At 37.5% G+C, this 25,674-nt stretch overlaps 1 protein-coding gene across 1 annotated transcript in view; it reads right to left on the reverse strand.

Moving 5' to 3' along the window:
• Window positions 1-23,859, reverse strand: part of col11a2 (collagen, type XI, alpha 2) — a 36,320-nt gene extending 12,461 nt beyond the window's left edge. Inside the window, 24 exon segments of the mRNA XM_048202883.1 lie at window positions 19-72; window positions 288-332; window positions 529-582; window positions 748-792; window positions 985-1,038; window positions 1,289-1,342; window positions 1,492-1,545; window positions 1,822-1,875; window positions 2,040-2,093; window positions 2,222-2,278; window positions 2,392-2,478; window positions 2,672-2,746; window positions 2,967-3,029; window positions 3,408-3,449; window positions 3,670-3,723; window positions 5,486-5,652; window positions 5,655-5,706; window positions 7,161-7,289; window positions 8,577-9,431; window positions 13,675-13,797; window positions 15,401-15,563; window positions 15,851-16,061; window positions 16,748-16,909; window positions 23,370-23,859. Of these exon segments, the coding sequence (XP_048058840.1) occupies window positions 19-72; window positions 288-332; window positions 529-582; window positions 748-792; window positions 985-1,038; window positions 1,289-1,342; window positions 1,492-1,545; window positions 1,822-1,875; window positions 2,040-2,093; window positions 2,222-2,278; window positions 2,392-2,478; window positions 2,672-2,746; window positions 2,967-3,029; window positions 3,408-3,449; window positions 3,670-3,723; window positions 5,486-5,652; window positions 5,655-5,706; window positions 7,161-7,289; window positions 8,577-9,431; window positions 13,675-13,797; window positions 15,401-15,563; window positions 15,851-16,061; window positions 16,748-16,909; window positions 23,370-23,451 (2,790 nt within the window). The 5' untranslated portion in view covers window positions 23,452-23,859.
• Window positions 23,860-25,674: the final 1,815 nt, after the last annotated feature.

Consider the following 25,674-nt stretch of genomic DNA (forward strand, 5'->3'; position numbering starts at 1 on the left):
ATAAACTTCATCGTTCACCTGTGTTCCTGGAGCCCCCTGCTGTCCTGGAGGACCAGGCTCACCTTGGGGTCCCTTAAAAGTGGGAAGAGGACAATGAGCATGAGGCCGAAAATATTTAATGTTGATGTTTTTTTCTTAGACTGTTAATTTGTTTCTATTACATACTATGATTGCTGTTATTATGACTATTTAACCTATTACATACATATGTCACATTATATTACATCATTTTAAACTGTTCAAGAATGTGCATCTAGAGCAATGTCAGAGAAGTCAGATTTACTGACCAAGTTTCCTTTTGGACCATGTGGACCATCATTTCCACGTACACCCTGGCAAAGGAGATAATATGGAGAAATGAAAGAAAGATCGATATGGATATCCATGTACAAATATTTATTTTTCAAATCTTCCATTTTATGATGGTGTGTTGAAGTTGTGTGCAACCATAGCAATTATAAAATTGCCTTAAAAGACCTGATTTAACATTTTACTATGTAGTATTCGTATCTTTCAATGAATACTCACAGGAGGACCAGGAAGTCCAGAAGGCCCTTTAGGCCCCAGCAAACCACGGGGGCCCTACAAAATGAGTAAAACGTTAATCAAAGAACGAACAATAAAATCTAACTAAAACACACAGCCTTATGGATTTTAAACTGGAGAGGAAATCCAAGTTATACAGGCTGATACTATCATATATAACGTCATATCTGTGTACAGTGTCTGAGAAACAAAAACACCCACCGGTTCGCCGGGAAGACCTCTGGGTCCAACGTCTCCATCATCTCCCTGACAACAGTCAAGATGAAAACTCATTTTTTTGCTTTATGAAGATGATGATAGATATAAGGCAAATAATCAACAAAGAAAAAATCAACAAAGATCAAGAGGATGTTAGACAACATACATAATTAATATTTACTATTGTTATTGTTATTTACTGTAACAGTACAAATGTTAAAAAAAATCCTTGAGAAGTACCCTCTCTCCGTCCTCTCCGGGGGGTCCTGGGGGTCCCATTCCTCCAGTTTGACCCTGTAAAAAAATATTAAAAATTTCAATATTATAACTAAATAAATAACCAATAGCTACGATACAAATTCCAGTGAGTGAAACCCTTGCTGTCTACTGCGTACACATGAGAAGCTGCATTCCATTTTGGAATTGAAGGTGTCATAAACGCAATAAATTATGCTTCCTTAAAACCTCACTACCTTTTGGAACAGGCCTTTTGATTTACATAAACAATATAGTTCATGAATATTTAATAAATTTCAGCCCTTACCCGATAACCCTTGTCACCAGGCAAACCAGGAAGGCCATCAAAGCCACGGTCACCCTAATATAGAAACACACACACATGCATGAACTGCTTGTCTAAAAAGACTCAGTCAATGTCAACATGATTGCCTTTCAGAGTTGGAAGACACATAAAGCTGAAACCACACACAGAACACAACAAAAACAAAAATGGTTAAAATATCCAACCTTAATTCCGGTCTCTCCAGGCATTCCTCTGGCTCCATCAGCACCAGCACGACCCTGCAGGATACATCATATATAAACAAATTGATTTTTATATTTCATAAGAAAAATGCAGATGGTGCTATCATGGTGTTAGCTCTGGGTAGTTGCCAGGACGTTACTATGTAGTTTCTAAGGTGTTCTGGGTTGTTGCTATGTGGTTGCATACTGCCTTGAGTAAAAAAAAAAACACTGTTAAGTTATTTTGATGTTCTGATCTCTAGATATGGCTTGTGTTAATGTAAATCTATAGGTTTGGTTTTCTATAAGTCAGGAACACTGTAGGGGACTCACCCTCCGACCAGCTTTACCAGGAGGACCAGACAATCCTTGAGGACCTCTGGGGCCCTGCAAAAACACAATAGGGATGCATGATAAATGCAGTTCTATGCAAGATATATATGTACATTCTGACTGTCAGAGCATTTCAGGATGGCTCAATGTCTGGCAAACGTTCTTGAAGGAAAGACTAACAATTATAATAACAGAGAAGCACAAATGGAGGGTCTTACCTGAGGACCAGGGTCCCCACCTTCTCCCTTTAAGCCAGGACTTCCAGGTGTTCCCTATTTAAGAACCAGATAACAAACACCACAAAAAACACACTGATCACAACATCAAAATGTAAGCACTTGACAAAAAACATATAAAAGTGTAATATATATATTATTTATTTGCATTAAGTTTCTTTTACCAAAGGTCCAGGACGGCCAGTGAAACCCATTGGCCCTGGTGGACCTTTCAGAGCCATCTAGACAGAAGAAAACGCCATTAATTCTAAATTAAGTCGCATAAAGTTAGACCTCAATGTGAAAAAGCAATAAATAAATGTTAAATGATTGTTATATGACAGTTGCAACTAACCCGAGCCTGAGACAGAATGGCTTGAGCTTGGGCCTCCTGTGCTGAGGCAACGGGCCCTTTTTCGCCACCACTCTGTCCAAAACGGAACTGCAAGAACAGAAAAGAGGTTTGCAAATCAAGGCCCAGTTTGGACTAACTTATATGTGGGAGCTGAGGGGGAAGCTGGTTAGGAATAAAGTTATCTGACATCCTTTACTGTAATGGTAAAATGGTGACATCTAGTGGTGAGATGACTTTATGAACACTGAGCATCGAGAAAGAAAGTGGAGAGAAGACTTACAGGAAGCATGACAGAAGTTCCAGGAGGTCCTGGGACACCGTCCGCTCCAGGTAGACCAGCCTTACCAGTAACACCCTACAGAAACAACCAATTTGATTTATTAAATACTTTCAATTATAACTACATACTCTCTACACCTAACACACTAAATATATTTATTCACAAGGAGAGTTAACATGAACTTGGAAAAACCTAGTGAAACAATGAGCACTACAATGTATGTATATAAAGTTTCAAATTAGCATATACAAAAAACTAAAATGTAAACACACACACACAAAAAATGTCTACTCACCCTCTCACCAGGATCACCAACAGAACCAGGGGGTCCTTGAGGGCCAGCGGGGCCAGGGAGACCCTAATGCAGAGAGAAAATTACATAAATAAGAGTTTATAATCTAAACAAACCACAATTGTGAAACTTAATTTTTAACATAATTTTTTATAAGCATGCAGTAACAAGCTACTTCTGCTAACTAACACTGGGCCCCGCCCCAACCTTGGGATGGCCCTGTGTAGTAAATATCATATACTAGGGTGAATTCAGGTTGATTGGGACACATTTTTGCCATTGAAATGACTGGGAAAATGTTCCTGAATTCACCGTATATGAGAAAAAATAAACTGCAATGCACGATATGGAGGCTGTAGGAAAGGATGTTCTGCAATTCGGTTAAAAAGGAATGGGAATGCTAATTAACCATTAATTCATTTAAAAGAATAAAAGTTAACATACTGCTGGTCCTTCTGGTCCAGGTGGTCCTTCAATCAGCATTCCCTGTGAGGGTGAGAGTGAAAAAAATTAAGAAATTAAACATCTAGAAAAGACGTAATTATGCAATAGGGCTATATCAAAATGGTATTCTGTAGCACCCTCTGGTGGCCTGGGTGAAGTACATGTCTAAACAGGTTTCGAAGTTGTTTTTACACTTTCCAAATGTTAACCTTTATCATAATGGTTTTGGCTAATGTTTTGATTTTGAAATTATAATGCTTACAGGTTCAAGGACAGCAGGCTCTCCCTTCTCTCCCTTCAGGCCATGCACGGAGGTCTGAGGAAAACAGATATGTAACCCAAAACAGAGCCCAGTCAATATACAAAAAGAAGAAACCAACAGTCCAAGATGTGCAGATAGTAGCTGAGAACTGTACACCCGCCAACATTATAACCTTTGAGTGGTTATGAATGTGGCTCAAACTTCCCATGAAACTCATGATAGGCCTTGACTGACAATTTATGTTATAAGGAAGTCAAGTAAATACTGACCAAACAGTCTTAAAATGCCGCTTATCTGCTGTTGTGAGGTCATCCATTTAAATGTGGCATTAGAGACTGAAGTAACCACTTTATTTTTATATATGCAGATAATGATCTACAAGTCTACAGCACATTAATACATACTGAAGAATTCTGGCGCTGAAGTCAAGCTCAAACAGTCGTGGTGCCTTTCCAAGAAGATACTGCTGTTCTATGCTGATCGAGATTAAGGCAGGTCTCAGATCAGCATGAGAGCAGCTGAGTCAACCAATATTAATGGGCTATACTGAACTAAGCACTCTATGCAGACTTGCAGAGGAATCTTGTGCAAAGGAGCAATGTTCAAATCTTGTGATAAACAAGGTTTGCTGACAGGGGAACCATTTCCTGTTGATGACATAACTTGGTAACCCATTACTCTAAGCAAATTTGATTTAGTCTCAAGTAAACATTGACTGCAAATACATCAACTCTTTTTGAAATTGAAGTTCTCTTCCAAAACCTAGTGCGCTGCCTTTCTATCTACTGCCTACCAATATTGTTATTGTAAACTAAAATAAAAATAATTTCAGTTAATTGAAATACAGGTTAATTTAAATAAAAAAAAATATTAGATTAAAAACTTAAACTCAAAAAACGAAAACTAGAAATCTTGCCTTTGCAGAGAACTGAAATAATAGAAATATAAAAAAAAAAAAAAATTACAAAAGCACATAACAAAATACTAAAACCTAATCTAAAAATGAAATATGAAAATAAATGCTAATTCAAAATGTTAATAAATACTATAATAGTATATAAACAATACTAAAATAACTTAAAATCTTAACATAATAAACTGATATAGGCTCGTCATGTTAATATTTGACTCGCAATTGATTCCAACATTTTGCTAAATACCTGATAAAATAATAATTATAATACATAACTCATACAAATATTGTCAATATTACTTATATTATTAAGATATTTAATTAGATTATTACAAACAAATTTTACCATAACCAGTATTTAATAAAATGCAAATATATTTAAAATCCATATTTCTTATTATCTCAACACATTTGCCAGCTTAGATGTCAAAAGAAAAGATTCTCAACAAAAAAAATATTTCTGCCTAAGTATGGGTTTTGGAACAGAGTTTAAGTCTTAGACCTGGGGCTGGTTGCATAAATTGCTTGACTAACTAAAAGTTAGCCATCTAATTTTTTTCTTCTTCTTTTTAAAGTCAGTTACATAAAAGTAGATCAGTCTAATCTGAATCAGAAAAGTAAGACTGATTACCTCTTGTCTAACTGCTAGAATAGAAACCCTTTATTGTCATTATACCATGTACAATGAAATTAAAAAAGATTAGTTGGTCAAACTAGTTCTTAAGACACCGTCTTAATATAGTTCATGCAACTGGCCACAGAACTTCGACTAGCACCAGAGCTTAGCTGGTCTTAACAACTGTCTGCTTGATGCCTCTGCAAGACTTAAAGCCATAGCAAATTCAATTTAAGCTTTTATCAAAGCTTTAAAGGGAATTTGCTGGAAAGCACAAGGTAACTTACACCTCCCTCATCTGTCACAGCGGACAGGGCAGGGCCTAGGGTATCTTCCGTCTTGCTTTCGGAGATGGGCTCATTGTAGTCCTTGTAGGAATAGTCATACTCCTTCATTCCAAAGTCGCTTGTTATATACTCCTCAGTGAAGGGCTCGTCTGGCGTTTGAGACACCCTTCACCACCTGTCTTGGTCGTATCTAATTCCTCGACACCGACAGTCTCGTCGACCTGGGCCGTACCATTGGGAGCAGAGGTAGGGGTGGAGTGGATGGTTTGGAGGATGGAAGATTATATGGTGTGATGGGGCAGAAATGGTAGAAGATATAGAGAGAAAAATGGAAATGAGAGAGCAAAGAGACAGAATAATCAGAAAAATAGATCTTACCTGTTGTAAAAATCAAGAGGAACACACAGATATGGGCACAGGTTTACACACACACACATAGCACACAGACTGATCTCACCAAAACTGTCTTCTTCATGTGTAATTTTACAAAGAATTAGTCTTTTTTACCGCTTTGTTGTTCAGTCCAAACACCTGTTCACACCAAGAACAATAACATAAAGATAACCATAGTAATAACTATATTAGCATCCACACCAGCTGAAGAAAATATTCCTTTTGTTAAAATCAAAAAGCTCAAACCGGATGGATTTTAATTGGCTATGTTGTTGACTGACAATGTTTTTATCATTCATCAACTGGAAAAAGAATCATTCTAAAAATGATTTCAATTATATAATTTCTCTGTCTCGTTATACTTATAGCTGTGGTGTGGACTTCCCTATTCTTACAGAATATGACCGATTATTAAAACTTTGTTAGTTATCGTTCTTGATGTAAATGGGCCTCATGAAAGCACTTGTCCATTTCTTCTCCGTCATCATGACATTGACTAAGCAAAATGTGTGACCATAAATATGACCGTTGTGCCTCAAGATGAAATTAAAGTCTTTTTTGTGGTGTATTGTCCAATATTGTTGATTTACGAGATCACAGGATCACTCAAGTCTATGGCAACACACTTACTTTGAAGCAAAAACTAAAGCACTACTTCCTACAAGTTTCTTACCATTATATTGTTGACTATTTCGTTTAACATGTAGATTGTCCATTTCCAAACTATTACTAAACATATTGTTTAATCTTAAATACAAACCTGACCAAAAAGTCCCACTCTAGATGAAAAATGATTTAGGTCTACCCATAACTAACCCACTTAACTCATTGTTCTCATTGTATTTATGAAGTTTATCAGTTTCTCTGACCTTACAGATTGGCAGTGTCTGACTTCCAAAAATATCTCACTCTTAAAAGGAGCTGTCCAGCAATGAATGCATGGTATTCATTCCATATTTGCACCATTTCTTTTGTGATCTCTCAAGATTTTCATTCTTATGTCAAGACACATTCGGTTTTGATATAAGAGCAAGGATAAAATCTTAAGGAAAGTGAAATAAGAATCACAAAAGAATATCTGATAAAATGGATGCTATGCATTCATTTTGCTGTTAAGTACAGCACTTATCATGGCACACGTGGCTGCAGAATGGTTAATTGTTAATGTAAAATCAACACAGGCTGGTCTCACCTCCAGTGTAATGATTTAAAGTAACTGAGAGACTCTTACAGAGACTGTTGACTGCTCCATGTCTCTCAGCTATCTATGGGTGTGGGTTACCTGGTTAATGGTTTCTTCATATCCAGTCAGATCACTCTCTGGCTGTGGAGACGCCTCTTCTTCTACTGTGTAATAATAATCGGTCTCTGTGGGGGTGTGGTCAGCCTCTGAGTAAGCAGGATCTACGTCCTGATTGGAGGAGGCCAAGAGGTGGGTGGGGTTGGGGGTGGAGGCAAGCAGATTTGAAGGGGAGAGATTGATTAGTGTAATAACAAGCTCAGATCTGGTGAACTTGTTACATGCAGAAAGAAGAGATCAATGTGCTTTTGCCGATATCTTCTGGCAAAAAGCCATTGTTCTCGCGTCATAGTAAAATCAGAACAGGAAACTTTTGCAGCTGGAATCAAAAATCTTGGAATAAACCTTTACATAGTGAAAGACTTATTTTAATCACCAAGATTTGCTGTCCCAGACAGATTTTCCCTTTAACCTGATTTGATTTAATAAGCCACATTGCCATGTCAAGGAACAAATATTGTCAAGTTGGGTCAAAACTTGACTTTATAGATGTTGACGTTGGTGCCAATGGTCATTGGACCATTGAAACACAACAGACACAATTAATAAACAACTTTTGGACATTTGTCCACAATCCATCGGACAGAAAGTGCAGCATCACAGAGTCAATATTTAAAGTAGAATATATATTTCTGTGAAACTGCTTCGCTCATGTTTCATTCACATATTACTGACAGGACAGCATTTAATAAACAACACGTAAAAGAGAAACAGGCTGAAATCAGAAAGTGAGATGGAGAAAGAGACTCGTTGTGTCATGTGTAACATTGAGCTCTACCAATGACTCATTAAACTGTGGGATCTTAGGACTACGTTTCTCAACTGATCACATGCTTTAATCGACATTACCTGGTAAACTACTTTCTACAAACTAACCAGTTAGAGAGTGTAGATTTGGAGTGACAGGAAATAAAATGGAAGAGAAACAAAAGACTGTACAAATAGCCATGCGGTGATGACACAGTCTATACCGCTTATCATATCCTTCTAATGATCGCTCAGATCATTTGATATATGAAAGGGTGGAGGAGAGTCTGTATGTCTCCAACCTCACAGCTGGTCAATGTCATGATACCTTTAAGGTTTTACACACTGAATTTTTATGCCAAACCTGATGGAAATCGAATTGAAGATCAAAGTGGCCTTTACAAATCTTGTCTTTTGCGCCTCCTTGATTCTGTTTTAACATCAATCCTGAGATGTAAAGAAAATGTATGCAAAACCTGAAAGGTACGATGTAGGATCTTATTCAAAAAGCACCTCAGAGTATGTGTTGCATCTGTTATAAGACAAATCCCAGATCAACCTTTACTTTGAGATTTGAATACAGTCCTGAACCAAGATGATGAGGTTGGAAATACAGCTCTTGATGGCCAACACGGGCTCTTGATTTTGTACCTGTTGATAACCATTGGTGGGTTTCTTCTTGGGTATTTCTGGAGAAGAGACGATCATGCCACTCACAGCAGCCTTGTCGAAGGGTGGGAAACTTTTGGTCTTTGATTTGACGTTATTGACATCCAAGACCTTAGGTTTTGAAGGGAGAGGCAAAGGCGCAGGGGTAGGTTTGAAAACAACAGTTTTTTGAGTGACGGCTGCTACTTTATCAGTTTTAGCAACTTTGGTCTGAACCTTCTCTACCACAGTTTTGGTCGCTTTAGACTTTGCGGGTGCTCCGTTGGCTTTCGTTTTGTCTTTGGTTGGTTGTGGTTTGGCTATTGGTTTAGCTTTTCCCGTCTCAGTTTTCGTTACTTTGCTCACTGCTGCCTTTTCAGTCTTCACTGTTTTTGCACCATTAGTTTTAGCTTCTCCGTTTGCTTTTTTCTCCACAGTTGCCTTCCCATTGCCGTTGTTATTGACTTTTCCATTGCTGCCAGCCTTAGCGTTACCATTAGCGTCTTTCCCATTGCCGTTGCTTTTGCCATTGCCATTGCCATTACCATTTACTTTAGCCTGACCATTATTTTTTTTCTCCTCAACAGCCTTTCCATTGTCATTAGCCTTCTTTTTGTTGTCATTCTTTGGGGCCGGCGTTACTTTTGGTTTGGGTGCTAGTTTAGAAGCCAGAGTAGGTTTTATCTTTGAAATCAATAATTGCGCTGCAGTAGGTTTGGTCTTTGCAGTTTTGACTGATGGAGTTGGCTTGGCTTTAGCTGGTTTAGCTGGAGCAGGTTTATCTGATTTTCCACCAGCAACGGCTTTGGCTGGGGCATTTTTTTGCTTATCGGCTTTGCCGTTGTTCACCTTGCCCTCCTTTTTGATAAATATCGTTTTTATTTATTGTATTAAAAAGTGTAAGCGTTCATGAAAAGGGAGTGAATGAGAAAGAGATAGAGAGTGGAAGACAACAGGGATGGGTGGGATTGAAAGTAGTGGGGATGGACAGAAAAAGAGAGAGACAACACAATGAATTTAAGATCGCTGGCGCTTGAATGACTGACAGAGATTTCAATGGCATTACTGGATACAGTATAATGTTTAGTCAGATTTAATTCTTCATAGCTATATAATCTGTTTAGATTTAGTGAACTTCAATTGTACCTAAAGAAAGATAAATAATGTGATACTGTTTTCTCCAATAATGCCAATCTCCACATTAAAAAAGCAGCATGTTGTGCGCATGGGGATGTAACGCTGTGAGGCACTGGGGGAAAGTATGCTCAAATAGCATCTGTTGATAAAACTGATGCATGGCTGGTACACTGTGCTGCTCAACTGCACAGAAAGAGAAAAATTAAAGGACAGGAAGTGAGATAGTCATATTACACCATTCATAATCCCATTGCCAGCATGTATTGGAATCATTAAAGAAAACTGTTTTAGACAAATAACATAAATAATACTAATTCAAATATTATTAGTTACTTTAATCAATGTGAAAGGACTGAATGGTGTAAAGTACTCAGAATCAGATGACAAGCAGAAGCACAAACTGCAGAGAATAAAACAGGCATATTAATTGAAGACTTATCTACACATACTGAGCTAGTAGAAGTTATCTTTACTCACAGTGAAATACAGACTTCAAGATATTTAAATGCTAGATACAGATTTGACTGTCCACAGGGCAAGAAAAACAGCACTACAAATAAGTGAGAGTACAATGTTGGCCAAAGTGAAAGTAAACCTAAGAAGTGAAGAGATGGATATGAATAAACACATAGACACAGACGTTCGTTGTACATAATAACAAATCAGCGTGACACAAGACACAAGAGAACTCACAAGTTTTGTTACTCACACAACAGGTGAAATGTGAAAACATGCAAATACATGTAAGAATATAACAAGATTTTAGGAAGAGTAATGCCATGCAACTGTGAAGAATAAAAAGGTACCTCTGTGTACCTGAGCTATGATTAACATGAAAAAAATATCACTGAAAAAAGTAAGGTAAAACAGAATTAAACTAGCTAATGTAAATATAAAAAGAAAATATACATTTAAATATAATTTAATAATGTAAATTATAAAATCACTAGATTTCCTAAATATAAAATTTATTCTAGATATTATATACTTGGATGTATGAACACTTCCCTCTCTGTGAAGTAAATCAGTGTTTCTACTTTCTATACAGCTGTTGGTTTAACACAGTGGGGCCATGACCTGTGTGTGATATAGTGTGTGTGTGTGCGTGTGTGAGTGTGTGTGTGTGTGTGTGTGTGTGTGTGTGTGTGTGTGTGTGTGTGTGTGTGTGTGTGTGTGTGCCTCCAGTGCCCCTTTAAAATCCACATACACACAATCATGTACTGACCAACACAAATATTTTGACACTATACAGGTACAAATATATGACAAAGGACAACATGTAGATGACACAGGCAACATCAATATAGTTTTACAGGTAATGGGTGAAGTGAAACGAGGTGGCGTACGGAAAGAGGTGGGACATCACACATGACGAAAAACAGGAGTGAACAGAAAGGAGAGGATGAATTTATTCAATTGAAAGCGATGGGAACGTTTAACATTACACTTTCTGTGTTCAATTGTGTCATCACATCTATTTGTTTTTGTAAAGTTTAAACTTTTATAGAAATTTAAGATGTAAATATACAAATATTTGCTATTGAATGACACTGATGTAAACAACAACCCTGATAATGTTGTAAAATTTGCATACTGACTTCTGATTGGTGCTCTTTCTACATGTATTTGCATATTAAAGGTGCCCTAGATTGATTTTTTACAAGATGTAATATAAGTCCTAGGTGTCCCCTGAATGTGTCTGTGAAGTTTCAGCTCAAAATACCCCATAGATTTTTTTAAATTAATTTTTTAACTGCCTATTTTGGGGCATCATTAACTATGCACTGATTCTTTCAGCGCGCCGCCCCTTTAAGAGATGCGCTCCCTCTGCCCCACGAGCTCTCGACTATATATACATCGCATAATCAAAGTTCACACAGCTAATATAACCCTCAAATGGATCTTTACAAGATGTTCGTCATGCATGCTGTATGCATGCTTCGAATTATGTGAGTAAAGTATTTATTTAGATGGTTACGTTTGATTCTGTGTGAGTTTGAGGCTATGCTCTGTGACTAACGGCTAATGCTACACTGTTGGAGAGATTTATAAAGAATGAAGTTGTGTTTATGCATTATACAGACTGCACGTGTTTAAAAATGAAAATAGCGACGGCTCTCTCGTCTCCGTGAATACAGTAAGAAACGATGGAAACTTTAACCACATTTAACAGTACATTAGCAACATGCTAACGAAACATTTAGAAAGACAATTTACAAATATCACTAAAAATATCATGAATATCATGGATCATGTCAGTTATTATTGCTCCATCTGCCATTTTTCGCTGTTGTTCTTGCTTGCTTACCTTGTCTGTGCACAGATCCAGCCGTTAATACTGCCTTTCCTTGTCTAATGCGTCGAATGGGCTGGCATTATGCAAATATTGGGGTCATACATATTAATGATCCGACTGTTACGTAACAGTCGGTGTTATGTTGAGATCCGAGTGTTTTCCGGAAGTCTTTTAAACAAATGAGATTTACATAAGAAGGAGGAAACAATGGGGTTTGAAACTCAATGTATGTCTTTTCCATGTACTGAACTCTTGTTATTTAACTATGCCGAGGTAAATTCAAATTCTGATTCTAGGGCACCTTTAAATTCTGATTCATCTTTTCTTTTTTGTTAAGTTACTAATCAGTTTTCTTAATCATCATGCACATCTAAACAATTTTAAGTATATTTTTCTAACTCCTCTGTCTTGTTTTAAGTATAAACCTTATCAAATAGACTTATTTTGTTACAGGGATGTTTAGATATTTTTTTAAATGTAAAACAAGACAAAAATATTATTTTTTCCAGTGTACCTGAATCTTTAAGACAAATGCAAATCTAGTATTTCTCAATAACTTATGTCATTTCTTTCTCCTCCTCTCTTTTCTGATTCACTCCATTTTCACGCTCCCTCTTTACCTGTTCGGTGAGGGTCCCGGCTGGGACGGAGGGAGGGACGGATTGGGAGGGAGGGACACTCGTAGTTCCTTCATAATAATAGGGGTATTCATAATCATCCCGCTCTTCATCAAAGTACTGAGAGACATGGGGGGAGAGAGAGGAGGAGTGAAGCCAGAGGAATGCAGGGAAGGAGAGAGAGGGCATGTGAGTGACAGGAAGAGAATGTAGCAAATGACAAGAGTGAAAAAAGAAGACTTTGGACAGAGAAAACAAATGGAGGAGAGAAAGGTTATGGATAAGTAAAGTAAGACGTAGGAACTAGAAATGAGGATGAAAGCATGATGGTTTTATCATTTGTTCATCAGACTCATGGGTTTGAGTAACACTTTTACATGTTACTGCATTACTGCAAAACACATTGAGAACTTCAATGAACGAAAAAACATCTGAAAAGCTAACATAACAGTATACTGTAAGAAGAAATAAAGCTATTATATGCAGTTTCAGCATTTAGAGTGAAATGGTTGTTGTAAAACAGATGCAGACTGCGTTAGAGTAGAGCACCTTTGATGATGTGGAAGAGCTGTGGATGTATGAAAATGTATTGTAGGGCAGTGATGTGGATATCTGACTCAAATCAGGGGCGCTAAATACTGTAGGTGAAATATAATACTAATGTGCTTTGAAACATAAACATTCTAGATTTTCAGAACATGAATAATTAAGCTGGCATTCTGATGTGAGATTTTGTGAGTAACATTTACAATATCGTTTTCGGCCCATATTTACCCAAGCATTTAGTGCAAATCCAATCCAAGTCAAATACAGGTACAGCTCTTGGACGGCATGATTATTGACTTGATCAAGGCAGATTCTACAGCAAATATTTGGTCACTTTTTTGAAAAAGCAAAAACATTTAGCATACATTTGGTGACTTAAGCACTGAGTTTGCATTAACATACTGTAAACTAACCACCATCAAACACTTGCTACTAGTGAAACTCCATCTATATATCTCACATCAGGACGCTTTTCCCCATTTTGAAAATGTGCTGTGGTACTCACGTAGGTGTTTGGGTCCTGGGACTGGACTTTGGGCAGAGGGGAGTCACAGTCAGGGCTGTAGTGCTCGCAGAAGTCAAAGGCAGCCTGAGGGTTGGATGCGATCAGCAGTTGCTGGATCTCACCCTGGAGAGAAGAAAAGAAAAAGCAGGGATGTCAGTTTGTGGCCTGGAACCTGAGGTCAAAATCAGGCCAACTGAGATAATACAGCATTTAGTATGTGCAAGAATCATTTTTTTGTGAAATGAAAGGTATGAAATGAAAGGAGTCTTGATTTTGTCTTTTGGGCTCTACTGGAACACATTTTCATGCTTGAATGTTCAAGAAACACATTATTTTTCACATATTTTACATTTTTGCAGGCACCTCACTTCCCAGTCTGTCAGTAACGCTCTGTTTAGTTCCGGTCTCTATGAAGCCCCTCCTTCTGAAAAGCGCAATGTGCTCTGATTGGTTGGCTGGACCAGTATGTTGTGACCACTTCAAGTGTGTTTTGGAAATGTCAGAACTGTTTCACATGTGAGTCACTGATTATGTCATATAAGATTGAAGTCAACATAAAATGACATTTGCAACCCATTTAACGTCCAAAATGTGACATATTTTAGATAAAAATAAAGAAAAAAGAGAGGAACTGCTTGAACTAGTACAGTGTTACATGTTGTCCAAAATCTAATTTTTTAGATTTAAGTTAAAGAAAAAAGAGAGGAACTGCTTAGTCAGTTGGTACGTGATTTTTTTTTCCTTTAAGTTAATAACTTTTTTAAGCAGTTACATCAAAAAGTGGATTGGTCTAATTTGAATCGAAAAGTAAGACTGATTAGCCCTAACTAATTGCTAATGAACTGCACGCGTCTTGCGGAAGAACATTGTAGCCGGAGCTACTTTTCTCCGTGTATGTCTATGGTGAGTCACACAGTTACTGTGATACTCTGCGGCAGGTCCTACCAGTCCGGTCTGAAATAGTCCGAATATAAACACTTATTATAAGTGTACCATAATGATTCAGGGTAAGACAAAAACATGGTTTGGAAAATGAATTCATGTTGTACATTCTCATTACATAATTTTTGTAAATTTTGAACACAAAAAAAAATTGCGGACAGCAGCTTTAAAGGGTTAGTTCACCCAAAAATGCAAATTCTGTCATTAATTACTCACCCTCGTGTCGTTCTAAACCTGTAAGACCTTCGTTTATCTTCAGAACACAAATTAAGATATTTTTGATAAAAGGTTTTTTTAATCCCCATAGACAGCAATTTAACCACCACTTTCAAGGTCCAGAAAGGTAATACATCATTAAAATAGTCCACGTAACTGCAGTGGTTCAATCCTTAATGTTATGAAGTGAACGAGAATACTTTTTGTGCGCAAAACATATACCGAGTCAGTGTTCTGACGTAGAACCTGGAAGTGCTGAGCATAAACAATGTATGGAGAATGACACAGATGAGAAGATAATGTTAAATAAAGTCGTTATTTTTGTTTTGTTTTTGCGTAAAAATTTTTTCTTATCTTAATTTGTGTTCCGAAGATGAACGAAGGTCTTACAGGTGTAGCAACTACATGAGGGTGAGTAATTAATGACAGAACTTTCATTTTTGGGTGAACTAACCCTTTTCTGTGCATTAAAAAAAACCTCCAAAAATGTGTCTTAATTGTCATCTATCAATCACAAAGTGTGTATCACAGAATTCCTTGAAAACTCATTGCACAAGATGTACCAGACCTGGAAGACCTCCTCATCCAGGAGACGGGCGCCAAAGACTGTGATGCCCTTGGTGTCCAAGACTGGGTTGTTGCTACGTGGCAGAGTTTTGGTTATGCGATTCTTGCAGTCAAGGATCAGAGTGATGTTCTTCTTCTGCACAGAAATGGCTATGCGGTGCCACCTATGGGATGAGATGAGATATTGAAGGTTTTAATGAGCATGAACTGGGCAGACAGTCACAAAGCAGTTCCTGTATATAGTTTGTGAGTTTGCCAAGGGCAAAAATGTAAGAAACCTTTGTGCCTGGATACAAAAATTATTAGTCTAAAAAGTGATATTTACTAATCAACCAACAATTTACACATCACACTGCTTGAAATCTAACAGCAACACAAATAACTATAACATCTCTGAAACAGTTATAGACACAGATGGGCTGAAGGGGCTCAGCAGGGGTTGGTTACTGACTTGCCGTCAGCCAGGTTGACCCCTTTGAACAGTGGGTAGTCCTCTGGGGCGGGTTTGCGATTCTGGTCCTCATACAGGAAGATGGGTGAGCGCCCCAACTCCAGACCGAGCTGCTGTACACCCTGCTCGTTGTAGATGGACAGCAGGAAGGCCTGAAGACCAGCCTTGGCCTTTACCAGAGTCATAATGGAGAAGTTCTCCGGGAAACGTCCTACAGGAAAGGAACACGAAGATTTGAGACAATAAAGCCGCTTATTTCAAGCACAGACACATTTGCAGTCTGAGGGAAACCTATGATTCAAGACTCAACTTGCAAAAATTGTACTCATTTCATTGACACTACCATTCAGATTTTGTGTTAACTTTGCAACCATCTCATTAGCTACTGAAAAGCTCTCATCCTGTTTTAGAGGAGTAATTGCATGTTAGCGACCCAAATGATTTTCACCCAGACCCAATAATCTTTCTAAGCATAACAAAACAACATCCAAATAAAAACTCTTGAAACCAGTCTGGGAATAAATCTGTCACAAAATAGTAAAAAATAATGAATTACAACCCAAATACCCAGCTGATAAAAAAATGAATCCCACATAATATATAATACATAAATGTAATATTCTTTCCAATTAATCAAAATGTAAAATTCCTAATTATATATACGAACGTTGAAAAAAGTATGCAGTCTCATCACTCTCCTAACTTGCCAAGCCTCAAATCATAGCCTTGTCTTTTTTGATTTCCTTCATATTCCAGACACTGAATACTGAAATACCACTTTCACACATATATCACTGCAATATTGTATAGACAACTGTGTGTCTATGAACCCATGTCTTCTGGTTTGGTTTACATGATTAAATGTTATTAAATCTATCAGATATTAAAGGAACGTACCTGAGAATAGTTGTTTGGTGGGGGCAGAGATCTGAGCTTTCTTATTGATGCGGTAGGCATGATCAGGAGTGCCGGCCCGGCGGGAGGTACAGAAACCCGGAACCTTCTGCACACCTTCAGGGAGGGAAGGCAACTGCAGCACCCGCAAAACATCTACTGGATCTGCAGGAGTGAAAGAGTTTCGTTTTTTAGACTTCTAGATTCAAAGAAAATACCAAAAGCATACATTCTTTTAGTCTGAGCTTTGCAAAATAATACTACCTTATTTTTAGAAAAGTTAAAAAATGCACTTATTTCTGCAAACACCATTTTACACGGCTCAAAATATTGCCCATTTAACGTATTTGGAAAGTGGCGTTCAAAACAGATGTTGAATCCTTCAAAAGGCCCCACACAGACAGGTTTTAAAATTTTATGTCTGTTTCCATCTTCCTATTGCTCTTGGCAGCTCTGTTGCTTTTTATGGGATCATCTGAATCCTGATGCCATCTGCTCAACCCACAATGTGTACTACATTATTAACTGTCTAAAACTATGTTAAACTCTCTAACAAGGCTTAATGTATTTGCAATACGTATTTGAGGTTAAACATGTTTGGCTCTATCTCCATACACTCTTTCAAGCTCTTGACAAATCCTTTATTTCCTTTCCATTTTAGTGCTGGTACTTTCCTCTGAGGCTCTGCCAGTGTTTTTGGTCTCTATAACCACACTGACCAAAATATGGTTTGTGTAGTTACCACAATGTGTAGTTAAGTCATTTTGTATTTAGCAACTAGCATATTCATATTACAGACTGAAAATAAGAAATTCTACTTATGTAAACTAATTAGAATGTGAGTATACAGTTAGCCATACAAAGACAGATGCTCATAAGAGGGAATAGACTAGAGAAAAGTAGTGTTACGTTATTCAATACAATACTGTGGAAACAGCATGAAAGAGGTTCAAGAGTGCAGGGATACCCTAAAATGGGACTTCTACCTAAAATGCAATGCTTCCTTGATTCTCAAAAGGTCAACCTATTCAAATGCTGGGAGAAAGAGATGAACAAGAACGAGAAAGTCTCTGGTCACTGTATCGGTTTCCAGAAAAGACAACATACACAATGTATGCCACTGTTTGAGAGCTAAACCTATATGTCCACTGGGCCTTCTTGGCTAAATCGGATGAAATAAGGAGGGAGAAGCCCAAAAAGCATTTCCCAAACAGAGCAAGATTAGGAATAAGGTCAAGCATAAATAAAATAAGACATAAAAGAGAATAAAAATGTTATGTATCATTGAATTAGGTCCAAAATAATCATTTGATTATACATTGATAAAAAATATATTAAAAATGATATATTACATTCTTAAAAATAAGGGTTTTTTCAAAGCAATGTCTAGAAGAACCATTTTTGGATCCCCAAAGAACTTTTCAGTGAACCGTTCTAAAAGGAATCATTTTGTGAACATTTTTCAACTATAAAGAAACTTTTGTTCTATGGAAGGGTTCCATAGAAGTTAAAGGTTCTTTATAGGAACAATTGATGCCAATAAAGAACCATTTTTTGAACATTTTTCAACTATAAAGAAACTGTTGTGGAATGGAAAGGTTCCATAGAAGTTAAAGGTTCTTCATGGAACCAATGATGCCAATAAAGAACCATTATTTTTAAAAGTGTATGTTAAATTTAACAGAATGAGTATTTATCTCACACACACTTTCCTCAAAGTTAATAAAAAGAAAAACAGAAAACATAACATGTGCACTCTCTATTGCTACACTCTCTATCTCTAAAGCTGTCATTGATTTTTTGAACTGACACTATGTGGAATGAGCGGCCAAATCATCTCAAAACAGCCAAATATCAGCTGATTAATCAACCTTAATTGGTTTATTACTACTACTAAGCCATGTATTTATTGCAAACACACACCAAAGAGCTGGGCCAGAAGTATGTTTTACATTGTAAACATGTCCTTGAATGTTTGAAACCAAGAGTCACTAGATGCTCTCACAAAGTGTTCACACAAACAACCAGTGTATGCTCACACACACTGCAAACACACGAGCAGACAATGGCTTTCAATGAACAAGACCTAGTGCAAACATTCCAAACAGTAAGTCATTGCCAGTCAAGGTGACCCCAAACATTTCTAAACAAACTTCCATCAGAACTCTGTCATGAACATGCGATGAGAACATTCCAGAAGACCCAAGAATCGGATCCTCCATCTTCTCTTTTTTGACCCTCTACTGTCTTCTGGCTGTCCTTCTTGTGAGCTTCAAATAACTGTGCTAAATACCAGCAAGCCATACCACCTGACACCTTGACCTTTCAACTCTCACCTTTACTGTCTCACAAAGATGCCCTTGTTTTGAGTGTGATGGACAATTTGAAGCAGCAGAGAAAGAGGTGTAGAATGAAGTTGGAGAAAAGGTTCAACATTTCTGAAATGTTGAAGCAGGAGACACTTCTGAATGTATCAAACAACTGTGACAACAAACCGCAAACAGATTCATCTTCAAAAAGATGCAAAAGACATGAAGATAAATCCATCACACCGTCGGGATCTGTCTCTCCTGTCTCGTTCTCTCTTCCCGCCAACCGCAATAGTTAGGCGTGCATGTACCGGCCTGTCTGGAGGTTATAATTTAAATCATGGCTCTCTATATTTATGATTTATTTATAATACACAGACAGCTATGCCATCATACCAACTCCTGGCATAATATGGGGTTACAGCGACATATATATCAAACGAGCATTTAATGTTCACAGATTGCCAAGTGTGTTAGTGTGGTTGATCTTGATGAAAGGTTAAAAAAAGCCTGGCACAAGTGCATTAGCCTGACTACTGATGCATTTCTTTCCAGGAACTGAAATAAGGGTGTTTTTTTTACTGATAATTTAGTGCTTTTATTAAATAAACCATATGAGATTTTTAAGAACGATTAGAGAACAAGCAAGCAATAGGCCAGTTCATTTGTGCATGTCTATTCAACTTGTATTGCAGAAAGCAATTCAATTCAACTTAAAAAAAATACATGTAGCCATATTTTCAAAAGATTCTTTGCTATTTCGATTGATAAATGTTATTCTCATGCCCTAGAGATGGAGGGCCCCTTGGAAGTCGGCTAAAAACTGTATTAGAAATATAAACTGCCTTAAACAAAGGCCATAAATTGATTATACATTATAAGTCTGGGTCTGTGTGGTTCAGTATGAGTCAGTGTGGGTGCACAGAGTGCCTCTGCTTGGCACTGCCAGGATGGGTAAACTGACCACATGGCCACTATATTAAACATCATGTAAACTAAAAAAGATTGAGCGTTTATACAGACTTCCCACAGCTACTGTACACACCTTTCACTGTAAACCAAAGCATATATTACCCAGACAAAAATTAATATACTTTACCGGAAATATCCTAAGAATTACTCAAACTAAGACAATATGGTTAGCAATGTTTTGCAAACATTTTGAATCATAATTTCTTATTTGGTTATTGACAATTAGTTTGATCACCTTTATATTATCTTAAGCACAGAAGTGTGAAAACACTTTCATCAACTTCAAACTATAAAGATGCCACCATATATCCAGAGCTACAATCATGAGACATGTACAAAAAATGTACTAAGCCAGACTAAAGGATGAGGGTGCTTATTATGTGCTCAGAGAATCTTTTAGATGTGGTGCTACTGAGTTAAAAAGCTTGAGCATGTGTTGGGCCCTCTTGTGGTGAGTCGTCTGCATTCCAAAATCAAATGATTTTAAACTAACCTTGAAATACAGAACTTTTGTGAGGTATAAAACCTGCTGAAACAATTTCAGTAAAGTCATTTTCATTGTATGTCAGAACATCGGCATAATTCAAAGAAACATGCTTCGAAAGGAGATCCAGTGATCTATGTAAGGTATTAATGGCTCAAATCGTTACGCCAACTTTCTATGACCTTCTATGAGCCAAAAAAACATCTATTTCCAAAAAAGATTGTGGCGGACTGAACCTTGAAGACATGATGACTACCTATCTCTCTGAAACATACCACAAAGCTGTGCTTCTTCAACCAAAGGAACTGTATTGTTGTCAAAAGAGCCATTTGTGGAAGTGTGAGGCTTCTGGAGGCCCTGTTGTGGTCAAAGTGTGGAAAGGTTCCTACAGCTGAAAACCCTGCTGTTGGATGACTGGAGTTAGTTTTGTTTGTCAGAAATGTGTGAAGAATAAATAATTGTGCACTAAGTCTGATGGCCTAGAAAACTAATAGCACAGCTTGCCACAAATATTCATTTGAGTTGAGGTATCATTCATGTACAAACAATACAAACAAGTTTAATAGGCCTACCAAGCATTCACAATAGTAATAGTGACCTTTTGTGCCGTTTCCATCCATAAATCGCATATTCAACAAATCTAATACGTGATCTCATTAAACTTTGGCCTTCGTATTCCAAATTTACTTCAAGTTAGGAATGAAAATAACACACAATGACATGCTTGCTTTCATTTCACGAAATTGTCAGGAATGATGGACACACCCATGAAGACAGTCTTTTCTCACGTGCTACGAATATATACACGAATATTCCGGGCATTTCCCTTACACACAGTGGCTCCATTCAGTCCTCAGCACTGCATTTGGTCGATGGTGTTTTGGTTAACAGAAGCGAGACAGACTGTTCTTTGAGAGTGCTGCCTTTGAAATGAGGTTGAAGGAACATCCATGTTAAATAAATATTCCCCACCTAGAATCACTACGCTCTCAAAACAAAAGTCTGTCTGCTGTCCCAAATACAACAATATGGAACAATGTTGAGAGCTTAAGGACACTAGCAGAAATAAATGGACTTGGACATAAAAGGAAAATCCTAAATAGTGGCTTTGGTTTCCATAATATTTTGGGGCTCATTTTAAGCAAATAATCTAGGTTTCTTACTGGTAATTTAAAAAAGCATAGATGATTTATCAACTAGAAACAGCAGGCTGAGGATTATTCACAGTGCAACTTTCACTGGCCTAAATCTGGCATACTGTGGAAAATTCTTCAGGTGTAACAGACGTGTGCGTTTACACAAATATCACTGAGCTCACACACGGAGACACTAACTCATTCACTCCATCTCTCTGAACCACAGGGCAGAATAATAACCTACTCATGCGACGTACAAATATTCAGACTTCCTCCAAATGCTCAAGGGAAGGAACGGCGAGAAAAAGCGCGATCAAATCAGCAATCTGGAATTACATACATGCCTGAGGGAGATTAGGTGCGCGCCATCATCTAATGTTTTGTTTTTAACTTTTTTTTTTTTTTCAGTCAACTACTTCGCACATTAAAATATTAAAATAAAATCTGTACTAAGTTCAGATATGAAAATAGATTATATCGGTTTATGTCTGCTGCTACTTACTGTACAAGTAACGTCTTTGGAAAAACAGCCGAATCTCGAGCGCCACTCACCTAGTAGTGGTGGACACTAGAATCGCAGTTTTTCATTATTGTTTCCAGCTAACGATTTTTATAAAGTGAACTATTAATGTGCAGTACGTCTTGTCGGGTGTTGTAAATTAAATAAATAACTGACTAAATAAAAAGGGGGATTTTTTTATAATAAAAAAACTATAAGGTTTATGAAAAAGAGCGACAATCTTACTATTAAAACTAACTTTACACAGTGCGGAACAGGTGTCAAATAGTCTAGTAGCCTACATGTAAGGAAAAATGCCTAACAAATTCAACAGGGTGATTAGGACACCGTCGCAAAAGTCTTGGAACAACTTGAAGAGATTATTTAAGTTACTTAATAAAACAATAAATTAAACTGAAATAGGCTATTTATTTGAGAAATTATTTTAAAGAGATCAGAAGAGACATTTAGCGATAGTGGTCGTTTATAAAGTGTTGCTGTATTATTCAGAAATATTATACATTCAGAAATATTCTGAATGCCTAGAAGCATCCTAGAGAACGTAATTAATATAATAATAGTTAGGCTTAATAAGAACGTAAGCCTAATATGTTTAAAAACCAAACCAAATTAAAAAATAAAACTGTAAATAAAAATAAAAATGTAAACTATATCCTTTGACATAAACGGCTAGCTTTAGGCTATTCATTGTTTGCGCTAACAACAACAAACGACACCTCAAGGTGCTCGCTGAAATGAAGGATGTGAAACCCTGTCAGTGAAAGCACCGTCCTATCCTATGCCCCCGCCGGGGATGCCACACTACATGTGTGCCAACGAGGCCTGGAGCTCAACTAAAGGGCCTATAGTGTGTATATTTCAGCTCTTGACAAATTCTGACATGATAAACGAGTGATGTTAACTGACGAACCAACATAGCCTACCAATGTGAGCTAACTAAATGTGAACAACAATCACAAGCATATCTATCAACAAAATTAAGAGTAGCCTACAATATAACTGAGAAGTGAAATCAATAAAACTTATTTAAGCATCTTCTTGAAAACACAAATAGCCTACACCGCAGCTAGTCACCTGTAATCTAAGCGTTTAGCCTATGGAGTGCGTAAAAGCGCATCAACAGCAACTGCTGCATTGAGCTATAATGACCTGTGCATTAATCATGTCAAATCCCACAAACACCCCAAAAAAGCAAAAAGCTCACCTGCTTCTGCCAGAGCAAGGCACAGGAGGAGCACGAACGAGGTCTCCATGCACCATGGCCTCCGCTTCTTCCGAATATCCATAGTTCCCAAGTTTTTTGACCGGTTTGGTTGGACTACAAGGCAGGACAATTTCAAAATTAGCTTTTTCGTTCTTTCTCTCACAGCTTTTAGGGAGCTTTTAAGGAACTTGGTGCGCCTTAAGAGACGCACACCCACCTTGTTCTTCAATAAGTTATCTGTGTTATGTACAAAACTTAAATAGAAAGAAGGGAACGGGTAATAAATATGCAGTTTTACAGCTTGAAACCCCTAATGCTAGAGCCCCATTGAGTCTGAGTGAACAGAAAAGCGGAGAGAGCAGAGAGAGACTTCAAATCACTCTCTCTCAATCTCTCTCTTTCTCTCTCCCTCTTCTTACTTTCTCCCACGAAATGCGAGGGAGCGTGTGTGTGTGTGGCGAGAGAGAGAGAGTGAATGAGAGGGTAGAGAGTAGAAAAGAGGGAGGGAAATTCATGCATACGGACTTCTGCGGCTTTCTACACGTTCGTTACGTGTCGACAGACTTGCATTTCAAGAAATCATCAAGGATCTATATGTCCCAAAATATCTGCAATCATCAAATGAGCTGTTTTATGTTGACGTGCCAGCGATTGGCATGTAGATAAGTCAGTTTATTTTTCTCTATTTATTTCTGTTAGACAGCTGAACCATGTAGGACCGATGGGTCCGTAGGCATGAAGAATTTCGGCAGCCAATCAGATCCTCATCCGCTCGTGACGTCACACACCCTCTCTTTCCTGCCCTTTTCACAGCTCGGTCCAAATCGGTTAGTCAAAATGACCACGCCAGCAGGTACGAAACGAAATGAACCTTTAGCCCTGTCAGCAAAACTTCATTTCAGTTAGTCATAGACAATTAGTGAAGAAATGTTTATTGTATGCAAACTATGAATGACTTTCAGTCCGTCTACTTTTTCTGTCAGTAATTTTTGGCGCGCAAATTGGTTCGTCTCGCGCGCAACGTCATTTCTCTCAAAAACAGAACAAAACACAGATTTTTATAATACATATATGATGTAAAAGTCTAAAATAAAGTGATATGACAGTAAGTTACGTTATGTTTGGCCGACATACTCATTCTGATTCTAAAGAAGAGCTCGAGCAGCAGTTTGTAATCAAGCAAACTCGCGAGAGTAGGTAATCTTACTTATAAAAGTTGTTTTATTCAAATTCATTCCACTTTTGCACAGCCCCAATGTCAAAAGTGGCTCTGTTTACAGGAATTATAGCCTATAGTATTTGCTTTTGCTTTAAGTAGCCAAGTTCTTAAAAGTAGGCCTATATAGGCTATTCTAACTCTTAAGATTATACTTTAGTAACATGAGTCAGAAAGCAATGAGTGTAATCATGTGCTCTCTCTCTAATTTTGCTATTTGAACTCCAATACACCAAAGAAACTAGTTCATTTTGATGTCTCTCCTTCGTTTTCTCTCTCACTGCCTCCTATAGATGCAGTAAACGTCAGTTCTTCAAAGTAAGGGATAAAAAAGGAAACCCAGTCTTTTATTTAGGTTACGCCTGTGCTCTGTCTAAGGATCTTTATAAGCCACTTGCTTTTGAAGAAACAACCCTTATATACGAGTCTGAGGTTCCTCAAACGGATAGAACAAAAAGGTCTACAAGACAAGTGCATAAAAATCTAACATTTTTTGAATGGTTGCCATTGACTGGTAATATACTGTCAGCAGCCACTAATCACAATATGGCCTGCACTTTGTGCTTTTATGAATATTAAAACTCCTAGTAACACTAGGAGCTGACAAGAGCTTTTTCCTTGCGGGGATATTCTAATTTGCACTGATTCAAATCAGTGCTTCTTATGTCCTGTGGCCCATTATGGTCTAAGGGAGACAATCCATAAACAATCATGGCATGTGTTTTTGTAAGGCCTCTGGCTGGTTCACTCTAGAGTTTCTATAATAAAACAGTATAATCATATGCTTTAAATCTGTGGTGTTCCCATTGACACAAAGAGGCCAGAGGAGAATGTGAGAAAGAATAAAGATATTTTTAAAAATGTGAGAAAAGATCATGGAAAATGAGGATGTGGGTGGAAAGTGGGAATCAGGTGTATTAAACTACTACTGAAGATAATATATAGCAAATCAGAGCACTTGTATAAAGGGTTGTGTGGGTATGCAGATTAATCTTCTAAATGATTGTTTTTTTTTTTTTTTTTTTAAATTAGCACTCATGCTAAACCTAACTGCTAGTGAAGATCAAAATGAGCAGTTTGTTGTTCATA

The sequence above is a fragment of the Megalobrama amblycephala genome, linkage group LG9 (assembly GCF_018812025.1).
Source record: "Megalobrama amblycephala isolate DHTTF-2021 linkage group LG9, ASM1881202v1, whole genome shotgun sequence".
NCBI classification, from domain to species: Eukaryota; Metazoa; Chordata; class Actinopteri; order Cypriniformes; family Xenocyprididae; genus Megalobrama; species Megalobrama amblycephala.